A 23,353-nucleotide genomic window follows, 5' to 3' on the forward strand; every position below is an offset into this window, starting at 1 on the left:
GCCATTTTCCTTACTTCTGAGTAGGAATGTCATTCCAGGAATAGCTGACTTACCAAGAGGCCTCCATCCTCAACAATGTGGCCTTTAAAAGGCACTTACGCTTCGCCCACCAGCTGAAGCACGTGCAGGGCCCAGCGTGGGTCCCCCGCCCTGGGGGCTTCAGTTTCATCCCCATCCAGACAAAGCTGACAGCTCTGAAGGGAGGTTCAGGTCTCAGGCTGGATGCAAACCAGAGGGGGAAAGCTGCGTGTGGGCGCTCAGCCCACAGACCGTGGCCCGGAGCTCACAGAGCCGAGGAAGGCCACATGGGAGGAAGATCTTCTACATATTCGTAGAGGGCATATTAACCAGAGCAAAACCCACAGAAAGAAACTTCACGTCAAGGTGTTTCAGCTAAACCTGACAGAATCAATTAACCGCACTCCTAATTAAAAGGCTCAGTGGTAGACACAGGAAGGAGTCTTTCAGAGTCTAACTTACATGTGTGGTTTGAAACCTACAGTCTTACTCTGCTAACTAGTCCTGGGGCTTGAAAAGGAAATATAATGTATAATACAGGATGGAAGGTACCTGAAAATAGGAAGCTGCTGGAGGTTTCCTTTATTTTCCGGTTAGAAAACTCTAGTAACTAGAGGATCGGGTTAGGCTAGGCTGTGTTTCTCAAAGAATTGTTGTGGGACCGCTCAACTGATTAAAAAAAACGAAAACAGAGGGACTGGGTTGCATGGTCAAGTCCATTATCGTCCCTCCTTAGATGTTAATTACAATGTGCAATGAAATACTAAAGACTAAGGGAATTCTTGCCATATAAGAAGAAGCCTTCTTAACTTTCGAATTTTTGTATTATTCAAACTGACTCATCAGAAAACTTTTTTGTTTTGTTTTAAGAACAGACCTCTTGGAACCACTGGGTTTGGCAGGAAAAATGGCAGTCGAGGACAGAAAGGCATTGCTTAAGAGCTGTATTATCCACGAGAGTACTGGGGAGGAGGGGGATGCCTGCGTTATTCTCAGGATCTTTGGGTTTGAAAGGCATTCTCCATATAATAATCACCATATAATCTCCATCTCCATACAATAATCAGAAGCCCCCTCTCCTTTTAATCCTGGAAGTGTTTCCGAAAAGGCCAAGCGTCACGGCGATTAAGAGCTAGAATGGAGCCCCTACCCCACCAGGCACATTAACCCACCTTCCCTTCCCCTAGCACAATGCCCTACTCTCCCCTGCACAGCTACTGAAATTCTACCTAATTCCCAAGGCCCAGCTCAGAGGCCACCCCAACTCAGGACACTCCCCCACCATGTCACAATTATATCCTGAATACGAAGAGGCCCCAGGACATGATGTGGTACGTGCCAAATCCAGGCCTTACCTCCATGCTCGTTCTGCTAGACAACCAGAGCACCTGCCCCAGGTTCTCAGTTTGTTAGAGGCAGGCCCAGGGCAAAAAAAAAAAAAAAAAAAAGCAAGGACTCCTGAGGTCTAATCTACTGGGTTTTCCACCATAACACACGGGGGATCCTGAGAGGTTCAATAATGTGTTTGAAATCTAATGAATTAAATGACCCTACCGCCTTTCTTTAGGTTTAGAATTCACAGAAGCTAGGGAGGGAGGAGGGAGAGTGGTGTGGCGAGGTAATGGGGTCCCCCCACTTCTCTGCTCATCGACCTGGCAAAGCCAAACCACCGCCCCAGCTTCTGGCGGGGCAAGAAGAGGCTCATGCCCGCTCTCTCTAGAGGGAGAACATGACGTGGCTGGGACTTCCAAAGCCACTGAAGGAAGGAAGCATCACCCAGACAAGGGGAGAGTCTCTAAGACAAAACTGGGGTCTCGGAATATTTGAAGTCAGCCTAGGGACCCTTCAGAAGTTTAAACCTGGTCAAACCCCAATCTAGCACATTGGGCAGGAAGGAAGCAGTCAGAAATGAGCGGACCTAAGAGGGGACAGACTTGGGTCTAACAGAGACACCGCTTCGTGACAATACCTCAAGGCACCTCTCCCATATCACTGGCCACTCTTTCCCTGTCCCTTCTGCTAACTTCTTCCCGCAACCCATTTACTCACTGGGGTATCCCAACACTCAGCTCTGGACCCTGTGCCTTTCTTTCTTGCCCTCCCTCCCATCCCTTCCTCCAGCCAGCACACTCAGCCACACTGGACTCTTTCCATTACCTCCTGGAATATTCTTCCTGTGATTCTTCCCGTGACCGGTCCCCCTGGTGTCCATCCACAAGACAGGGAAGGAAGATGCCTTCTGTAACCAGCTCCCCCAACCTTGGCGACTTTCTATGTCATCACTCTGTCTCCTTCAGAATCCTTTCCACTCTCCACACTTGAGTATTTATTGTATATTCTGGGTGTCCCCCCAAGTCACCATGAGCCCCACTAGAGCAACAACTTGGTCTTTCTTGTTCAGCTCTGTGTGGTCGGCGTGTGGATGCGCTCAATATATTTGAGGAATGTAAATGAAGGGACCATGCTGTTAGCTCTTCGAAAATGAAAGAGGCTCTCTTGAAAGGTAGTGAGTTCCCCATCACTGGTAGGATGAACATGGGATGGGCTTAGTGGAGAGGGTCTGAAGCAAGGTGTGGCGGGAGAGAGGGATGGACCTGATGACCTCCCAGGTCCCTGCCAACATTGGGAGTCTATGTGTGTGTCCATGACGACACATTCAGAGGAGGTTTTGTGCCAGACATCCTTCTCTCGGGCACTGAAAACCAACACCCACAACCTCAGGCCCCATGACAGCCCATCCCTGCTCCTGAAATACAAGAAATGCTTTCTTGACTCTGCTGGAATCCTGGGAATGCAATTTAAATTTCTGAAGAAGCAAAGACTGAGTTTCAAGGGCCCTGTGGTTCAGACCCAGGTTTGAACAAGCATGTAGAATTAACTCCTGGATGTTGGCACCTAATGAGAAACTTTGCAGGTTGCAACATTAGCATTCTGACACCACATCCCATCCCTTGTACCTCCCTCGCCTGGCAGGGCCTCAGCAACCCACAAGGGCCTGTAAAATCAAGAGCCGTTACTTGGGCAGAGATTGTGGGTTGGCCCAGAGAGCCACAAAGATTTTAAATTGCAAAACATGAACCCATAAATGCAGAGGGCCTCCTGTGTTCTCTAAAATCTGACCAAGAGCTGAGCCACAGACGAGGAAATGGTCTGATGCCCTTGCTGAAATGACGAGGCCACCAAACGGATAAAAAAAAGAGAGAGAGAGAGAAATCTGGAGTCAAGGAAGACACAGACGACAAGTGACCACCGAGGCTCAAGCTAGGGGCTTCTGAGACTGGCAACATTTATATTTTTTTGATTTTCAATCCAAAGCATCAGTCTAACGCTGGCCACCACCTGATTGCCTTGAGTTCGTTGTTGCCATCGTTGCTTAGAATGGAAAGGAAAAGCATTGACTGCTCACTTTCTTGGCTTGAGATCCCGGCTCCAGCCCAGCTCCAGAACTCTGACCCATTGGGCTACCCACCAGGTACACACAGATAAAACAAAGAAGGGGAGAATGCCAGTGTGTATTTGGCCCTAAAATGTGCAGAATATGGAGAGTTCAAAACAAAAAGCATTAGTTTGGTCAATTCGAGGCACGTTTTGCCGAACTTTCTGGGTCAGTAGACTTTAAACTCACTCATGGCGATGGCACAAGGGCTCTAAGGAGACAGGCGCCTTCAGATTTGGGGAGAAGGCTTGGTGCATCGCCCCTGCTCCCCAGATCCCAGCTGGAGCTGCTTAGATCTCATTAGTTTGAAAACCAGGGCTCTAGAAACCGGCCTCCTCTGTCTCTGGATGGATGTCTGCTGATATGGACGCCGCCCCACGGGCCCTGCCTGCCATACCCTGAGGCTCCGCTTTCTTACTCAAAGCGGAAAGAACCGATTTGTTACCAGATACTAATTTCCTACCACGAAATAACATTTATGGCTATTTTGAAAATTAAATGGGAAATAGGTAAATCCCTACGGGATTTTGTGTGAAAATAAAAGATCTCAATGAGGAAGATGGGCAACGTGGCAGAGGGAAAGAAAAGCAATGATGAAAGTGGTAAGAATCCCATGTCTCGGGATAATGACCCGAAACGCACATCAGTGCATTTCTACTGTGCAAGATTTCTGATGTGTTCTGTCTTATAAATGATCCGGACTGCTCCTGCAACTTGGAATAAAATGGACAGAGATGCATATAAAACACAGCAAGGCTAAATGAGACTGTAAAAAGTAGAAAAGCACCCATATGGACCAAACTGCTTACTAAGGTCTAGAAGGATCTACAGGCCGGCGTGCTCTTCTACCCCTTACCCTCTGTCTTCCCACTGTCTGGCCTGCCCTCAGCCCCTCAACGCTGCCAGGCCCCTTCCTTGCCCAGAGAGCCCGTAATGGATGGCCCCTCTGCCTGGAACCTTCCCCAGATGTTCATACAGCTGACTCCTGGTCATCCTCAAGGGGTCACTCCTGCAAAAGGCTCCCTTCTCTACCCCAATCCCTCATGACACATTAGCCTGTTTCGTTCTCTTTGTAGTTCCGAGGGCTTCCCCAAATTATCCATGTTTCTTGGCTGTTTATTTCACCTGTTAAAATGCAAACTCTTGCTCACTCTTGCATTCTCAGCGTCTACAATAGTACCTGGTACAGGGTAAGCATCCAGCAATCCAGCAAGCTGCTGGGCACCAAAGAACAGAGGAAGGGAGAAAGGGAGAGAGGGGGGACCTTGAGATGGGAAGTTCATGATCAAGGAAGTAAGAGGAGGCTAACACTCCAAGATGAGGGAGGGAGAAGCGAGGGAAGATGAGGTTTCATGGGAACAGATCATTCAGGTAGATCCTTTGGGATTTGGTAAAGATCTCCATCTGAAGATTAAGACCAAGGAGAGGCCTCTGAAAGTCTTCAAATCCAGAGCCATAGGCCTGGCTTTGTATTTTTAAAAATATCACCCCGGATTCGATGTGAAACATGAGTTACAAAGAAACAAGCAAGGTGAAGGGTTAGGGCTCTGATAAGTCCTGCAGGCATGGCGACCCACAAGGGAATGGTCAATGGCTGGGGCGGGCCATTCAAATCCTAGAAACTATCAAAGAGGTAGGTTCGGTGGAAGAGGATGCAGACTGACTAGTTCGGGCGCGCCTCTGAGACATCCCTGTGGAAATATCTAGTAGATGGCTGGATATGCAGGTCTGCAGTTCAGAAGAGAAGTCAAGGCTGGAAGAAAACAAAGATCCCAAAGACATCATGAAATAAGACTTAAATAAGACTTAATGATGGGAGACGGAGAGAAACAGAGGGAAGTCTAAGGGTTATACACTTTCCGATATGGGGCTCTGTCAGAATGGTGGGGCGGCTGATGGAGCCCAGGACAGAGGAGAGATGAAATATTTGAATAATCCTAAAATAATGGGGCTCTGCTCGGAAACCGCATAGGACCCAGCAGAGCTATGGTAAAACAGTATGAACGGGTACAGAGTGGGGGGATGGTCAAAGTCCTGGAGAGAAGTGTTTCAAGCCAGGCTTACGGAGAAGTGCTTGCTCTGAAATTTCTAGGAATTGAGAAGCCATGCTTCCCACGAGGCCAAATGATTACATTCTCGGCCTCCCTTGTTAACTAGGTGTGGCTGCCGTGACTAAGTTCCTATAAAAGCTAGAAAAAGAAGTGTGTGGTCTATGTGGAGACATTTCATGAAAAGGGAAGGGCACACATTCTTCTCCTCCTCTTTTCTCCACCCTGCTGCCTGAAGCGTGGATGAGATGGCTGGAGCTCCAGCAGCCCCTTAATCTGTGAGGATGAGGACCAAATCTAAGAGATGGCGAAGAAAGGAGCTAGAAAGTGCCTGGGTCTCTGACGCTTTCATACAAGTGCCATAAACGATCTTATTTAAGCCCCTGCCCCTTGAAGATGTTCTGTTACATGCAGTCAATCTTAATCCTAACCGGAATACTAGCCGACGGGTCCGACACGTTCCCCCTGCATTGCTGTCCCCTTGCTGGTGGTCACGTCATTGCCTGGACAGGGAATATCCTCCTCCTTGCCTGTATTTATTTAAATCCTGCCCATCCTCTGGAGGATGGATCAAATCCCACCTCCCACACAAGACTTCTCTTCCACTTCCCCCCCTGAACTCTGGTCCTGCCTGCCTGCCCCCACTCCTTGGGCATCTGGCCTCTACTGCCTTCACAGTGACTCATCCTTCCACACTTATCCCTTGGCTCCTCAAAGAGGCTCAGGACCCTCAAGGGCAAGGTCCCCAGTTTCCAAGGCCCTGTATTCCCTGGGTCCAAGTGGCATTCAAAGCTAGGTGATGATGCATAGGACCCATGAAAGCTCTTTCATCTCGACCTGCAGCCAGGTTCAGGATGGAGCCAGAAGGTGTGTAAATATGTTCAGAAAATACGAAGACAGGCAGGGTTGAGGGCAGCTCATAAGAAATCTGAAACCACTTCTAATAGCAAGGGGTAGTTAGGGGGAAAGATCTGAGACATCGCCTTCCAACTACATAACACAGCGGTTTGACCACCATGAGGTTAACGTGGTGAGCGAGGGGCACCGTCCATGCAGAAGACGAAGTGCACGATAACCACCCCCCCCACTCCTGGCTCCGAGAGGGGCCACGCTCTGGCCCCATACTTACAAACACGAGCCCCTTCGGGAAAAATTAGCAAGCCAGATCAACCAACATCGGTTCACATAACACACTTGCAACATGCTCTTTGCAAATGGGTATCAATAGCGAGTTGCTTTTGATCACATCCATAAAAAGTATGTTTGGAACATCCTGAGGGCCATCGAGGACCAAAGTCGGTGGCTCACAACTTAATATAGTTTCATTCATAAAGGGCATCTAAGTTTTGTAATTATATATTTTTGCGCCCACTGTTTGCCACGGAGATTCTTCAGCTGGATCAGCAAGGCAAAGGAGGCCCAGAGGATTCTGCCCCCCATCGGAGCTGACCCACCAGGGGGACATCAGCAGAGTTAACAGCTGCTGGGGAAGCTTCCATGGAAACTTCTAACGTAGAAGCAGCTCAAATCCAAACAAACCCAGCTTACTTAAGGGCGTGCCCAGATTCCCTCAAAACATCTGAGAAAGCAGATGTGGAAGAGAACCCGTGCTCCCCCCGCAAAGCAACCACGTGGATTTGGGAGCCCACAAGAAAGACCCCAAAGTCATTGTCAATGAACCCAAAGAATGAGCTTGGCACATAAAGAGCCAGTTAAGAGACGAGAGGTTTCCTGATGAAAGTAACACTGGTCCCTCTTTGAGATGAACAGGCCCCGAGGTAAGAGCGCCCTTCTTCCCAAACACGGTGGGAGCACAGTTTAGAGGGCTGCTCCTCTGCCCCCGTCCGTGCCAACCCCACATGGCCAATGCCACTTGGGAGGGGCGCCTGTGGACACGCCCCTCCTCGGCGAAAGCCACCCTTTTGGGCCGCGTCACCACTTGTGACCACCAGGTGTCAGTAGCGAGCGGGGCGCCTCCCTCCCCGAGGCTTCAGGGAACTTGAGCCAGACCCTGAAAGGGGGAGACACCGGATCCTGCGGCTTTGGGGACAAGCAGGGCTATGGCCACATTCTCAGGCACGCATATGAGTATTTCATTCCATTTGTCTGGTTGCCAACGCACCATGCAAACTCACTGTGCACCCTCTGGGATGTTTTTAATTCAGTATCTTTCATGCACTCCCGAGAAAAAAAATGACAGAGAGAGTCCTTTCTTTTCTTCTCCCCAAGGAAAATGAGAACATAAAGCAGGGTTTTCTATTCCTTGCCTATCCTCCCCACAGAAACTACCAAATAACTAGTCTAGCACTTTCTCCTTATACTGAGGCTCGAGATGTTTGCTTTGTAATGTTTCGGTGACAGCTTGGGTATTATTGGGTGCCAAGCCCACAGGAGGCAAAGCCCAGCAAGGAAACTGCATTGTGCAAAGCTAGAACGAAGGGTCCCTTCACTGCCCGCTTTATTGCGCTGGGTCTAAATCGGTCTCTCTCATCGGTTGGAGCATCTTCAACAGAGATACTGGATCATGAGCACCTTCAGCAACAATGAAAGCCGTACTCTATTGGCCTTTTAAAACTCAGCATGTCAAGAAAGCTCTCTCTGCCCATCCTACAATGACTGCCCCCTCCAGGCTGAGGACATACCCTTTGAAACATGAGACTGTACCAAGCCAAGCCCACTTTGTCCTCAACGCCAAGCACTGCGGCCCCTCCCAGGGGCCACGATGCCACTGAACAGCACCCAGCCACCCAAAAGAATGCACCCTCTTTACCTTGGCCTCTCCACATCCAAAGACACAAGACTCCCTGCTGAGTACTGCTCCCTCTGAGTATTGAGGTGTCTAGTGGGTACTTCACTGTCAATTATCCCCTTCACTTGAATCCAAGTAAGCCTGGTTTCAAGTATCTCACAAGCAATGACGCGGAGGACAGAGGAGAAACACAGTCCTCCGGATGGAGGGCCCTCCCAGGCTCGGTTTAGCGTTCTGCAAATAGCTTCGAGGCCCCATCTTGCCACAAGGAAACACTCAAAGGTTCCGATGCTAAATGGCAGCAGGGAGGCCCACGACCTAGAAAAGCAGTCTTGTAAATGGGGGGCCAACAGCTGGACCAAAGACTACCCTTGGGACCGTCACCGAAACAGGCAGAGGCAGGGCATTTCTGGATAGAGACAGCCAGCAGAGCAAAGATGCCAGTTGGATCCAAAGTCCCAATGGGGTTAGCCTAAAGTCTTGCCATGCAGCGGCCTCCGTTGCCTATCTGTGTCTGCATTTCTTTGCTCACAAGGAGCATTACATCAAGTGATAAGGGGGAGCTCTAGGGCATCTTTCCGGGAAGAGATAATGTACAATGACACCCAGGGTCTTGGCTTAGCCAGGGAAACTTCTGCTCCTCTCCTTTAGTCTTGGATTCCTGGTCCCCCGCTGCATTCCGCCCCGCCCCAGCAACAACGCTAGAGCTGTGTTTTCCAAGAACAAGTGTTTCCGGGTCTGGACTGAGAAACACGGCACCCACAGACCAAGACAAGCGTGTGGAGCAAAAACCCAGTCTCACCGTTCGCGGATGATGAGTAACAGTGGTGGACGTTGCCCGGGGAAGACGTGCTGCAGTTCTGCCAGAGGTCGGTTGCGTGTCCATTGCCCACGATCCATTGCTAGAAAGAACCAGACATCTTAAATCAGACAAGCTGGGGGGGTGCGAAGGAAAGGCAGAGAGGTGGGGGTCTGGCTCAGGGAGGCCCAGTGTTTGCAAGTGAAAGCATCACACAGGCGTATAAGCCAGTAGATGCAGAAGTATGTACTATGGTAGAAGGAGCCTCGGACTGAGCCCAGGACACCTGCATTCAAGCCCGCTCCCCTCCCTGATCTCCTGAGTGTCGCTCCCCCAAAGTACCACCCCTCTGAGCCTCTCTCCTTACCCATAATTCCTATTAATCCGACAAGATTAATTAAGATGCTGTAAAGACGCTTACAAATGATAGAACAACCCACAAGCCCCCAACATCAGTATTTCTCATTCCGACCTAATTATCTCTCAACCTTTGAAACAGAGGGGAATAGCGTGCCTGGAATTTGCCTTACACTAAGAAGTTAAAGCCACAGTCATAGTTTCAGATCGAATGTGCTTGACGTTGGATGGTTCTGTGACCCAAGTTATACCCTGATAACCTGTTCCTAGAGTGGAGGCTTAATAGTGGAAGGCGCTGGGTCCACATCACAAAGCAGACCCAGGACTGTGAACTCTTTTCTGGAAGAGCCCATGTTAACCTTCCAATATCCAGCCCTCCAGGGGTGTTGTATGAACTCAGCCGTCCATCTGACCCTATGACATGTGGAGAAAAACAAAACTCCGTAAATACTCCGCTTCCTTCCTCAACGAATCTACAGCGAGAAAAAAAAAATGCTAAGCAATCTCATCAAATGAAGGTCGGGGAGCCCTGGCTCCGCACCGAAATTTGGCTTAAATGGAGGCCTGCGCAGCTAACCTAGTCCAGCGATTGCTTCCTTCCTACCCCTGAATCTGCTCCGGTTTTCTCAAAACAACTGAAAGGGGGCAGATTGCCAGAAACTGCAAAACGCCCGCGGGGACGTCTGAGACCTCACGTTGTCTGCAAATAACACGGCGGCGCTGAACTAGGGGGAGTACAGCCGGAATCGCCGGGGGGAGGCCGCAGCACTGGGGGGGGAGGGGGGAGCTCGGGGTGCCCCGCCCGCCCCCCGCCACTCACGCTGACAATCGTGGAGACGAAGAGCAGCACCAGCACTGCGACGTGGAGGACGATGATGCCCAGCAACAGGAGGAGCATTCTGGCGGCAAGTTGCGCTCAGCGGAGTTCCTGCCTGCCAGGAAAGAGAGCCGAAGCTGGACGTGAGGCCGAACCGACTGGCGCGAGCGAGCGAGGGAGGAGGAGCGCGCGGAGGGAGGGTCCCGGCGCCGGCGGAACGCAGGGGGCTGGCACCGCGCCCGCCCGCCCGCCTGGCCCGGCCCCGGGCGCCCGCACGCCTCCCGGCGGCCGGCCGAGAGAGGGCAGCAGCCGGCCGCAGCATCCCCGCCCGGCAGCCGCCGGGCCCGCCTGCGGCTTTGGGAACAAAGCAAGGGGTACGCACGTCTAAGTCACCCCAGGAGGGCAGGGTTTTCCCGAAGGACGAGGCACACCTCCACCCACCCGGGGTTGCCTCCGAGCCCAGCCCCACGTGGGGAAGGGGGCAGAAGGAGGAGAATGTGCCCCTTTCCCCTTCACGGAGGGGGAGGTGGGGGGCCCGGGGGTGGGCGCCCAGATTTCTGCCGGAGGCCTGGGGACGCGCGCGGCTGCGAGCTGGTTTCCCAGACCCGGTGCTCTCCGCATTCCGTTAGTCTCCGAGTTTCCACCGGCTTCTGCCAGCGCTGGGGAGCCGTCCTGGCTCCAGCTCAGCCTGGCATCGGCACGGGCGGCTCCGGAGAGGAGGCGCAGAGCCGGGGGAGCGTGGGCAGGAAAGAGTGGCGGGGAGAGCGGCCCGACCCTGCGCTTCCCGCCCACCGCGCGCTTCCCCAGGCGGCCCCGGCGCGCCGGGCCCTGCGCCCCCCGGCTGGCCCCTCGCCCGATCGCCGGGGTCCCGGCCGCGCCGCCGGCACGCACAGCCGAGACGCAACCCCGTCCAGCCGCGGCGCTCCGGGACGCGCGCCCAGGAGCGTCCATGGAGGGGGCCAGAAGTCCGGTGGGCAGGAGAGGCGGAGGATGAAGGGCTGAGTCCCAGGAGAGCTGCAGCCCGCCAGAGCCCGCAGGACATCTTCCCTCCGCAGTTGTGCGGTCCTAGCCCCTCATTTTACAGACCTTGGGGAACTGAAGACCCGGGTGAACCGTTAGAGGATACGTATGGCTGTGAAAACCCTGCTGCACTTGGGCGGACCGTTTCAGTACAGGGCCTTGGACCAGGGAGACGACGTTTCAGTAACTCAGAAAAGTACCCAGTAACCAGGCCCCTCCGTTGCTCTCCATAAGCAACACATTCGAAAGAACCCTGGAATGCACGGGAAGAAATAAGCCCGGTTTTCCGATGTCTCCCAGAAGGTTTAAATTAAATCCAGTGGCTCCGAGAGCCGGGGAGGGACACAGAAGGATAATCGGATATAGGGTACGTGGCTAGAAATTGGGGGACCACGGGGGTCCAGTAGCCCTCCCCCCAGGTGTCCACCGCAGGAACCAATTTGCCAATGAGTCCCCAAGTAGGCGCTTCTCCAGCGAGACGAAAACTGCTCAGCCCCTGCCCCACATCCCGACACCACCACCCGCGCCCCTTACGACTTATGCACCATAAGGCAAGCCACGCCGTATCTCCTACAAAGCCCGTAAGAACTATACAAGACAGACTGCGGTCTGTCTGTCTGAGCTCCGAAAGACAGCTCGGAGACCTGACCAGCCCAAACCCCGCGCCTGCTCCGCGCTTTCTGGCACCATCGACGGAAGATGCCCACGTTTCTCCTCCATCCCCACTTTCCCTAGCAAAGCACTTACAGCCCAAAGGGATGGTTGTCCCCGATCCTCAGAGGGGCCTCCGGCACAAACAACTCCGTGCGTTCGCTCGGCCTATAGCGTCCCCGAAGAGAGCTGCGCTGCCGGGCTGCGCGCGCGAAGCGAGGGGCCAGAGGGAGGCTCCCGGCGTTCCCCTTTAACGGGAACTACGCCCTGTCTGCGTCGCGGCAATAGGGTGTGTCCCTGGGTCAGCGTGTGCAGGGGGGCGGGCCTCGGGGAGGGGAGAGGGCAGGAGGGAGGGAGGGCAGGAGACGGTTACTCGGCCTCCACTGCGCCTCCGGAGAAAGTCGATCCCCGCAAAACCGCTGCGACTTCTACTCGAAACTAGGCGGCAGCTGAGCTTTCTCACCTCCGCTTCCTCTGGCTCCCCGAGGTCCTGGAGCCCAAGTGCTGGCCAATAAACTGGTCCCTCCGCCCCCCTAGGCCACGTGGGAAAAGCCCTCCCGAGGTCGCCCCCGCCGGTGCCCAGCGCTGGGCTTTGGGGCGCACGCACGCGGACTGCGCCCACGCGGGGGCCAAGGCTGGAGTCCTCTCCTCCGGGAAGGGGGGAAGCTGACACTGGAGCGCTGGAAGGCGTCCCTGTCCTCTAGGGTCCGGGCGCGCCTGGCCTGCCGTGGCATTTCAGCCGGGCACACCTGCCCCGCGCCCGCCCGCCGTGTCGGTGTCTGCACCTAGGCCGTGTGCCGGGTTCCCGGGACTCGAGGGGACCCATTGGCGGGCCCTGCTTGGGTGAGAATTAGCGGGAGGAGGGAGAGTCCCGCCGACTACAGAACAGCGTGCCCGGGGAGGGGGGCGGTCTGGCTCCTCCTAGCCTGGGCAAAACCAGACCACAACCGGGTAAGCTCCAGGCGAAGTTCGCCTGGCCTGGCTCCCAGCCTCCGCCGGCGTGCCGGGCCGTAGGGTGGGGAGTCGGCCACTGGACGTGGGGGGAAGAACAGCTAGGGAAATCCGCTGATTCATAGTCGCCTGAACGTGGTCCGCCCAGCGTCACCCGGAGAGAGGCTAGCCCTGCTGGGCGTGGCACAGGTGGGCCCAAGGAAGGCTCTCGGATGGGAGAGCCCTGAGGCGCCAACAAGGAGCCTTAATGTGGATTCTGAATGTCTTTGCTTACTAATGCAGCACTTTTTGCACACCCGGGCACACAGACGTCTCCTGCTGGTGTCCTGTGTCATAAAAGCTTATCCCTCTAAATGAGTCAGACAGTTCCATAGGATTTTACTCTTTGAACGTAGCTGCTTAGGAGAGCCGATTGCATATTCTTATCTTTAAGTAAAAGTACATTATCTGAAATATTCCTTGAGCAATGGTCTTTGAAAAATTCTTATGAGATTAAAAAGGTGACATGTAAAAATTTCACTCAATGCCCATTATGTGGCTGGCACTTTAGCAGGACTTTACGCATGATCTGGGAGATGGGGAAGAGGGCAATGCTTAGGCACTCCGGCTCTGGGCTCAGACAAACCTGATTACTCAGGGTTGTGAACTTGGGGGAAAGGCTGAAGTTCAGTGAGCTTCCATTTTCTTATCCGCAAGCAGGACTGGTAATGCCTATTTTATGGGGGTGAGTAAAGGGGAGAAAGTGTGTGAAGCAGTTAGCATAATGCCTAGAACATAGGGACCAGGACTCAGTAAATTGTCATTGGTTATTATTATATCATCTTTAGCCCTCAAGGCAAGGCAGACACCCCCCCTCCCCCCGCCCCAGCTAAAATGGCTTAGAAATTCCACAGGTCTGAAGTTCATATGCAAGTAGAAAAACCAACCAGAGGAATAGCGCTGTGTTCTCTCCTCCTGGATCATTTTATAGGTCAGCAGTGCCCCAGGAATCATGGCCTCACTTTATGCCATTTGAGACTTTTATTTTGTTTATTTAACCAACATTTATGTGGTCACTATGTCCCCAGGACTATTCTAAGCACTTCACAAATATTAGCATATTGAACTAGGGATTTTCTTTCTCTTCTTTTCTTTTTGTTCCGAGTAAACTTTTTAATGAAGTATATACATCTAGAAAAGCACACACACTGTAAAGCACAGCTTGTTTCTTCCTCTCCCGTGAACCCAATATTTTAGTCCATGAGCAGGTGATACCGCGCTGTGGGTTTCAGAACACGTGAACCTGAACCCTTTGGTTCAGCCCTTACTGCCTCTCGCCTGCCCAGTTCCCAGGGTAGGAAAGGAGACACTGCCCAGGGCAATGTCGACCAGGCTTGGCCATACCCAGGGCCCGGCCAGTGCTTTGCTACAGGTGGAAACTTCTCCCTGACCTGCTTCCCAGCCTGAGGTTCCCTGACAGCCATGTGTGCAGAGCTGTTTCCCATCAGGGAAATAGCATCAGGTCCCCTTTCTGCCTTCAAATCTGGATGCGCTGGGCTTCCTAGATGCTCTCAGATAGTCCTTCTCCCCTCCCCAGCAAGAGTATACAGCCAGCTCTTCATCAAGGATTTAAAACATCCTCTGACTCTCCGTCAATTGCAACACAGCACACCATTTCCACTGCAATCCCTACCAGTCCTGGTTTGCAGGGGATGAGGGATCAGGCAGTTCTCCCAGAAGCATAAGCACGCACTATCCAGAGAGACAGTTTGCCAAGAAGACTCACCGGGCCAAATGGGGTAACCCCTTCCTCCACGCGGGTTTCTTTGCAGTCAAACACAAGGGATGGCAAGGCAAGGCTCTCCCCACAGGGTGGCGGAGAGACCAGCAGGCAGACTCTAAGCCCCACTGCTTGCAACCAGGCTCCCTGAGATGTTCCCTGGTGGTGCTCCCTGTAACTGAAGCCAGACCAGGCGTCTTTCCAGTTTAGTCAGGGGCTGGTCCAATGCAGGGATATGTCATGGTGGCCTGAGAGCTTCTCAGTCTCTACTACTTAAAGAGACAGCACCCTGTTTTGTGTACTTGCCAGAGCACAGTGATCCCAAGGGGCCCTCCCGAACACGGAGAACCGGGGATCAACAGAGAAAGGACTTGGGGTATGCCTGCAATGTGGGAAGCCAAGCCGATTCCCACTGTGCCAGCCTGAGTGATAACAGAGCACCCCCAGCTTCCAGCACCCCACCTCTCACCCCTCCAGGGGATTCCACAAGGAGGAAATACACCGTGTGAAGAGTCTGTGTGCATCGTGTCTTATGTGTTACCTGCAGACTCAGTCTCATTTTTAATCGACATCATCGTTTTAAGGAGCTCCGACATTGCACAGATAATGTCGACCTTCACGAGATAATCCAATCCAAGTAAACAAGTCTCTGTTGAAGACATTCCACCCCGTCGGGCAGGACAGGCTAGGAGAGCAATTGCAAAAGTTACAGAGAGGCAGACAAACGACGGTACTGTCTTCTTCAGGCTCTTTGCGCCGGATGCTCCTTCAAGCTCTCTGAGAGGGTACTCCATCTCTAGCAAGTTCTCCTGGGTGAAAACGCCGAGACAGGGCACTTGGTTTTATTGAAGGAGTCGTTTGGAATTCTGGCAATTTCCCCCACCTCTTATGTCGGCGGTGGGGGAGGTAAAGGGGGGTAATCTGTAGTGTTCTGTAGAGTTTGGGGAAGTCTCTCTCTGCCACAAACACTTTAATGTTTTGTTAGGCTCTGCAGGCAGAAGGGGTCCCAAGGGCCCGCTCACCGTTCTGCTCCCACCCAGGATCTTTCCGGTCCTGGTGAAACAGTGTAACACGGCCTTGGGTCTCATGAGATCTGACTGCTCGTTAAAATGATGGAGAGCTTTGCATACCTCCTGGCCTGGGCCTGGGTGCCGAGCGGCTGACTCAGTGGTCTGGGATGCAGCTCAGGTGTGGGTAATTTTTCACATTCCTTGAGATGTTCCAGTGTCCAGCCAGATTGTCACAAGGCGTCAGATGGTCCCTGGTTTCCTTCTAGCTGCCTTCTGTCATGGGGCCCAAATGGAAGTAAGGCCCAGTGTGGGCTGCAGGGTTAGACAGGGTTTTGGTTCAGTCTTACCAGGTAACACAGGGGCGTGTGTGTGTATCTGGGGGGTGTGTGTTGTGTGTCTGTGTGTGTGTGTGTGAGAGAGAGAGAGAGAGAGAAGCTCCCTCAATCCTCCCCAACATAGGGGGTGAGTGAAGGCCCAGTGAGCATGACTTTGGGCTTCTCCAGATAACCCCCTTCCTAGATGGCCCCCATGATCCTACCTGAAGGCTGCAGGATGAGGTTGCTGCCCCTCAGGCCAGATTAAGCCTGAAGACATCTAACATCATTTCTGCTCCTTCTCCAGAGCAAGAAGCCTAGGGCAGGGTGCAGGTGGGAGGCATAGATTTTTCTTCTGGCTGGATAGTGCCCATCTAATCAGCCCTCCATCCTTCCAAGAGCTGCATGTTCCAGGACCAGCTCTCTTGGCCCTCTGTCTCCTTCGATCCCTCCATCTCCTGCAGCCAAGCCCTGAAAACTTGCTGGCTTTGGCTGAGACCTGTTTGAGGAGCTCCTTGAGGCTTCAATGCAGCAGAGCTGGTCCCGGCTGTGCTCCCCATTGACCCATCCATCGGGCACCAACGCACTTGTCTCTACCCACCTGAGCCAGGCTCTCTGCCTCCTCTTGGGCCTCTCTCTCCCCTGTTCTGGAGGCCTTCCTTGGCCAAAAGAAACCCGAGTCCATCTATGTTGAGCAGTGCATCCTCAGGGCCATGGAGAGTATCCCCCAGGGTCACTTGCCATGATAATGAATAACATATTGACCAAGTCATATTTTACTTCTATTATTATTTCTGCCCATTTTATAAATAGGGACCATGACAGTCAGGCAGACTGCGAGCCTGATGCGGGGCTCAATCCTAGGACCCTGGGATCATAACCTGAACCAAAGGCAGACCCTTAACCAACTGAGCCACCCAGATGCCCCTCTTTACAACAACCTTCTGAATAGGCACCCTGATCGTCCTTTCTCCATATGAGGGGAAACAGGCATAGCAAGACACTGAGTGGCTTTCTCAGGGACACCCCACCCCACGAGAAAATGGCAAAGGCCAGCTGCGAAGCAGACATCCCGGCCACAGAGGCCATGCTCTGTACCCCATGTTATCTTGTACCCTAACCTTGGCCGTCAGAGAACATCTATACTTTGTCACGATGCTGCCATACACATCACATAATCCAATTTCGTTTTTCTGCCAAAGATACAGTCTATCTATTTCTACATCTGCATTTCTTTTTTCCATTAAAAAAGCAGGAAAATATCCTAAGACCTCCACTGCTCCCACCAGGTCCGTGAGCTCCCCTCGCGGGGGTCCTGTCTGCTTCTGCCCGCAAGGTCTCTGTGTCGCACGCCTGTAAAGCTCTGTATCCTGCAGATGACAGTTTGATTTCATCCACGGGGACGGGATCTAAGCAGGTGCTGGAAGTGGAACGCAGCCCCTTTTCCATCTACATTTCGAGTTTCGGAAATGCTTCCGCCCACCCGTGGTAACTTACTCGACGGGGGGGGGGGGGGGGGGGGGATGGTTTTTGATCATCTTCTATATGCAGAAGGCGGAGCTTGGAGAATTCGCCCTGTTTCCTCCAGCCACCGGCGAGTACGTGCCAGGGCTGGGCCCCGAAACCAGTTCCTCTGATTTCCAGTCCTGTGATTTTTTTTTTTTCCATCATGTGGACTCCCCAAGGGGAGAAAAAAAAAAAGCAAACAGAGGTGAGTCTTAATTGGACATTTGTCCTGTTGATGAAGCAGTCATCAGAGCCTCGGTGTCGCCAGGCACTGGGTCAATATCTGGGGAAGTGTTTACACCATAAATGAAGCCTTTCCTGTCTCAGGGCAGCCAGCAGCCTGTGTGGGCGTTCTTGGCGAGGCCTGCACACATCTGGTCTGGAAAGGTCCTCAAAAGGGAGGTTACTGCCTCATCTACAGTCCTCTGACTCTTCTGAGCAGCTTAGTATTAAGAGCTCAAGCACGGGGGGAAAGAAGGCAGAGGGAAAGGGAGGGAGGCCAAAGAGAAAGAGAGGAAAGAGGAGGAGAAGGGAGAAGAGAAGGAATGGAAGGAGCCAGTTTGACTTCCCTGAGCAGATCCCTATAAATAGCCATATTTGGAATGATGGCAAATCCAAGCCCCGAGAAGATGTTCTCCGTGACCAACAGAAGCAGGTAGAAAGCAGCCTGAAGACACACACACAGTCAAGTTGGCACAGGGCCTGTCCCCTCAATTACTGTCTTTAAAAATCACAAATCTATCTTGGGACAAATGGCGCTTTAAGCTCCTTCACCTATGGGAGCGAGAAAGCACAGAACGATTATGCTGTGCCCTTGGAACCATACAGAGTACAAAGAATTCTTTGTTCCCGAACACTTGTTGCTTAGGAAAGCCAGATTCCATAGATGCAAGCAGAGGGCAAGAGAGCGGGCTTTTCTGATATCTCGTGAGCTAGCGGACAAGAGATCTGGGAGCAATTTAAGCAGGAGAGGGTCCGAAACTGACGTGTGCTTGAGATGGAAAACTCTGAAACTTTTCTGAGACTCTGAACAACTCAGGGACATTTTTCTGCTCCAGGCCAGGGAGAGGCCCATGGAGGTGGGGAAGGCCATCAATCTTGCCACACGGCTGGGGCTGGGATAAGCGGGAATGGATGGATTTTCTAGACCCCTCAGACCAGGTACGATAGTGCCGAGGAAGGCAGCCTGGGCGCCATGTTGGAGGTTGTCCTTTTTGAGGGAGGTGGAGAGGAGAGTCCACTGTAAGCCAAGGGAATGCTTGAGTCAGGTAGACGAAGCCACACCGAGCCATGCAGGCATTAATCTCCTGCAAGAGAAACAAGATGAGCACCAACCATCCCAGAAGACAATCCGAGTGAACAAGCCCCAGGATGCATCCTTGTCCTCACAATGCATCATCCTATGAGTGCCTCTGAGCTAAAGGAACAGCAGTTGCACTAAAAATGAACTTGAACACAGATGTTTTCTTCATCTCTGACTCCCTGAACCACTTATCAAGTGTGAAACCTCAGCTGAAGCCAGGGAAGCTCACGGACAAATGTCAGATCCCTTTGAGAGGTCCAAGGCAGAAGTGGGCAAAGCTTCAAACATGTTTACTCTTCCCTGTTAAAGACCAGGGAATATCTATCCAGGGGACTTCAGTGGTAAGCCTGGGCCTCCTGTGGCAATTACCTTTGAAATCTGATCCAGAAATTAAAATTCTAGAAGTGTATCTCACAGGAGTGATGGATATGCAATAATTTGGCCATTAGAACCCTTTATACCATGAAGGAAAATGTGAGCATCCTAAATCTCAAACCACAGGGAAATGACTGGAGAAATTTTGGTGCAGTCCTAAGATGAGATATTACATAGATATTAAAAATAACATTGCAGAGGGTTATTTAATGAAATGAGGAAAAGTAAACGATGCATGCTTAGTGGGAGAAAAGTTAGGAAATAATATATCTATAATTTATTGGGTGCTTACCAGGCACTGTGCTAGCCCTCTCATTTAATACCTACAACAATCTCAGGAGGGCTGGACATTTCTGACCCCTACAGCACCAAGAGGTTAAATAGTGTCATGGGCACACAGCTGGAATGGTAGAGCCAAAATATAAATGTTGACAATCCGAAAGCAAGACGCTGCGTTCTCAACCACCAGACTCCAACAAATACATACTTTCAGACACATTTCAAGTTCCATGGTGACAAAAAAATGAAAGCAAAATCTGAAAGCCTGCAAAGTTTGAGAATGCAATGCAACACCGTGCTTTCGAGTTCAACATCAAGTGGGAAAAATACATTTGCATAGAACAGAACTTATCACAGAGCCAATCGTGACTAATAATCCATCGTCTTAGTCTTGTGCCTTCATCAGCTGAATCTGTGACTTTCTGGCTTAAGTGGAGGAAATGGGCTCTAGGCCTACCCCAGGGAGGGGTCAGGAGAGCCACGGGCCAGGCCTTGCTTCATCTCTTGTGCTGTCTCCAAATGGAGTCATACATCCAGACCCAGAGGTAGTACGACAGTATTGAATTCAGTTGTGCATCTTACAAGGGAGCAGGTTGTGCATCTTACAATGTTGATAGTATAATGTAAACACTTACATGGACCATGAGTTTCATAACTTTATTTTGTACTTATTTAAATACATCAGGAGACTCACAAAAAAGGAAGAAGTGTCCTGGACCCTCATTGATCTTGAGGGACAATGAATGAGCCAGCAGTCCACTGGTCTAGGTATGTGACTTTGAATCTGAGGATCCCCATGACTCACAGCAAAAACATGGTCAGATGTAGTTCAGAGGAGTAAAAGTGCACTCACCGCTTATGGTCCATTGACCAAGGGGAAAGCCCTACATGGTTGTCAATGCTCTATCTCCAACCACACTGTCTTCTCTCTCTCTCCCTCCCTCTCATGCATCATCCATCCATTATGGTATGCAACCATAATACAAACAAAATACTATTACTATCTGAATTTCACTAGCTTGTGACCTCCTCAACCATTGGGAGACCTCAACCATTAGGACACCTTCCAAGGAAGGTATTTTCAAGAGGCTTCCCAGAGGGTGGTCTACTTGACACAGTCTTGTGCCTCGCTCCTATACAGTCTTGGATTCATTGAATACACAACTCAGTCTTGAGAACCCTTAGGCAGGGACTAGATTATGAAGCATTTTTTAAATTTATTGGACCGTTGAATTTTTGTTCCCAGATTCTCTCCAAGACGTAGGCTCCATGGAACTCACTCTTGGAAACACTTTTATTGAAACACTGGGCTACATGACGTCTCCAGCTCTGATGGTTCTAGTCTTTCCCAAATAGAAGAAATGGCATTACTTCAAATTGACTATAGGCATTTCAGGAAATGAAGAGATAGATTTGATGACAGGAGGCTTCAGCTAAGGACTCCAGGCCAGCTAACTTTCCCCAAGCATGTAAGAGAAAACATCCATGGAGGCCAACTGAGAACTTTATCGCTGTGATCCTGAGTAAGAATTGGGTGGATGTCCTCTGAGGTCATGCCATGCCATGTCACTCCCAATGGCCACTCAGCCCCTCCCTTGTCATGTGTTTTTTTGTCCTTCTGCAGAGACCACAGTATTTCAATTCAGGGGGTGGTCTTTGGAAGAATACCGCAGAAAACCGTTACGGTGTTATATGAGTGACCCAAAGGTGGCCTCTGTGTATTGGTCCCTAGGTTGTGTATTTCTCAAATTTCTCTGTATAGCTCAAAAGCCTGCTGGTGTCTAAGTCAAATTTTTACACATCAAATTATCTTAAAAATTGCCCCAATAAGCAGATTCTTATCCATTTCGAACCTGTCTGCTTTGTATACCCCATGAAACCTCTCTGAGCATCTACAAGCCATTGAGGACATAGAGGCCTGTGGTTATAAGACCCCAAGCTGCTAGGGCCCTTCAGAGATCCAACCCAGAGGCTCCCCACCGTGTTGATGAGCAATATCTCCTACACATGTAAGCCCCCTTTTAGATTCTCCTGTCTTCCAGGATTTCCTTCTCCCTCTTCCTTTTGGATGGTAGCCTCTGTGCCCACCCACCATAGCCACTGGGTAGTCTCATGCTGAGAGGGACCTCCCCTCTCATGTAACCCTACCCAAGCACCACCTAATAAAGTGTGTTACCTGTCACCCCCTCTACTGGTCATATCATTTCCCCCTAGATCTGTCCCAGAGTCCCTCAAATGAACCCCCACATACATATGGAGAAATATAAGACACAGAAGAATCCCAGAGCCCGCACACAAAACCCAGCGATGGCCCTAGGATTCACGCATGCAGAGAAGGGCAGAAAATCCTCCAGAGAAGCAGAAGCATCCCAGGGGTATCATCACACAAGCCATTCCAGCTTCCTCAAATAACCAGCTTTATGGGTGTGTTGGTTCGTGTTTGTTTTCCACAGAGGCTAGGGTGCAAGGAGTTGATGTGGATTGCAGTGGTGGGCCACCAATGGGAAGACCCTTCTCACTCTCAAGCTGGGAGAGAACACCTGTCGCAAGGCTGAAGGCATGAAGTGCTCCAGTATGTAGCTATGGAAAAAGAACAACCTAGTACAGAGCTCTATATGTCATCTGGTGGCAGCCCACGAGAGCCCTGCACCCACACAGCACACCATTAGGTGGATTCCCGCTTGGGTGACTGACGGACCCACTGTTTATCCAGCAATTTCGGCAACCGATCCTTATCCACAAGGCTATGTGTGAATACCTGGTAGAGCTGAAACCAGCTAGTGTGGTCTTAACTGCACAACTGAAGCACCAGCTCCCAGTCTACACCAGCAGTTCCTTCTATAAAGGAAACAAAAGCCATATAGTTCCTCTCACTAAGGTCACTGGATTTTGCTGGCTTCTTCCATGATGAGAGAGTAAACAGAGGATGACTCAGTGTTCTTGGCATCCAAGGCCATCCACAGGCAGAACCAGACTCTGGGAGAAGTATATTTTGAACATCTTCACCTCAATTACGTGAGGTGGAGGGAAACTAAAGCTCCTTGCAACTACATTCATTCAACAGGGATTTACTGAGCAACTACCATAGACCAGAAGCAAGCAACGTCACTTGGCCTCTTCTGTCTCCATTAGAATTCAAAAGATTCCCATCCTCCTAGACGTGCCTCTTTACAATGTAGCTTTTCTATTTCCTCCATCAAAAGGTGCAGCCTGTTCCTCCACTATTTGCATCTGGACCTGGCCGTGTGACCTGTTGGGGCCAATGGGACATTCTCAGCAGACACAGAAGCTTCAAGAGTTCTTGCACCTTGGGGCTTGCCCTCTTCCTGCCGAGGACGATTCCCCCATCGTCGGAACAAGCCCAAGGAATCTTGCTGGATACTGAGAGATCAGCCATCCCAGCCATCCCAGCTAAGGCCCCAGAAATGTGAGCCACCCTGGGGTGGGGAGTGGGGGTGACAGCAGTTGAGCCTGGCTCAGACCATAAGGGATGCCACCCAAAACCCAGCCAGCACTCATTGCTGAAAACCAATGATTTGTTGTTTCAAGCCACTAAGTTTTGGAGTGCTTTGTTACACATAAAAAGCTAGCTGATACACTAACAATCCTAGAATTGGGGCTAGGTGCCAAATACATTCTTTAGGAGCAGGACTCTATGCCAGCAATTGACTTGCACTCCATCATGGTGCTCTGGGGCTTGGAAAACTGACCTTTATACTGGGCTCATCTGATTCTCTGAGGGAGGAAAGTGGTAAGGTCAGGGAGATTGAACAGATTCCTGGGGCTCTGTGGGGATCGCTTGGCCTCTCTGGAAACTCGCTGGCATTTTCTGAGGGTCTTCTTGTTCTGTGGGGCTGCCACGGGTCTGTAAAGAGCCCTGTGGATTTGTGGGGTGTTCTGAGATGCAGAGTCGAGCAAGACTGCTCAAACTAACTGTGGCAAAGCACCATGCTCGTTTTTC

General features: G+C 51.4%; 1 protein-coding gene across 3 annotated transcripts in view; it reads right to left on the reverse strand.

Annotated features, from left to right (window-relative positions):
• Positions 1-14,764, reverse strand: part of PMP22 (peripheral myelin protein 22) — a 30,825-nt gene extending 16,061 nt beyond the window's left edge. Inside the window, exons 1-3 of one of the 3 annotated variants that reach the window (XM_045889820.3) lie at positions 14,612-14,764; positions 10,228-10,339; positions 9,054-9,153 (exon numbers count right to left, since the gene is read on the reverse strand). In XM_045889820.3, coding sequence (XP_045745776.1) covers positions 9,054-9,153; positions 10,228-10,305 — 178 coding nt within the window. In that variant the 5' untranslated portion in view covers positions 10,306-10,339; positions 14,612-14,764. Of the gene's footprint in view, positions 1-9,053; positions 9,154-10,227; positions 10,340-11,991; positions 12,160-14,611 lie in introns of those variants that run through there. The other 2 variants (XM_045889821.3, XM_045889819.3) reach the window with 2 other exon arrangements.
• Positions 14,765-23,353: the final 8,589 nt, after the last annotated feature.

This window comes from Mirounga angustirostris, unplaced genomic scaffold, assembly GCF_029215605.1.
Source record: "Mirounga angustirostris isolate CCGP_5_RB_7025 unplaced genomic scaffold, mMirAng1.0.hap1 SCAF_17, whole genome shotgun sequence".
Classification (NCBI taxonomy): Eukaryota; Metazoa; Chordata; class Mammalia; order Carnivora; family Phocidae; genus Mirounga; species Mirounga angustirostris.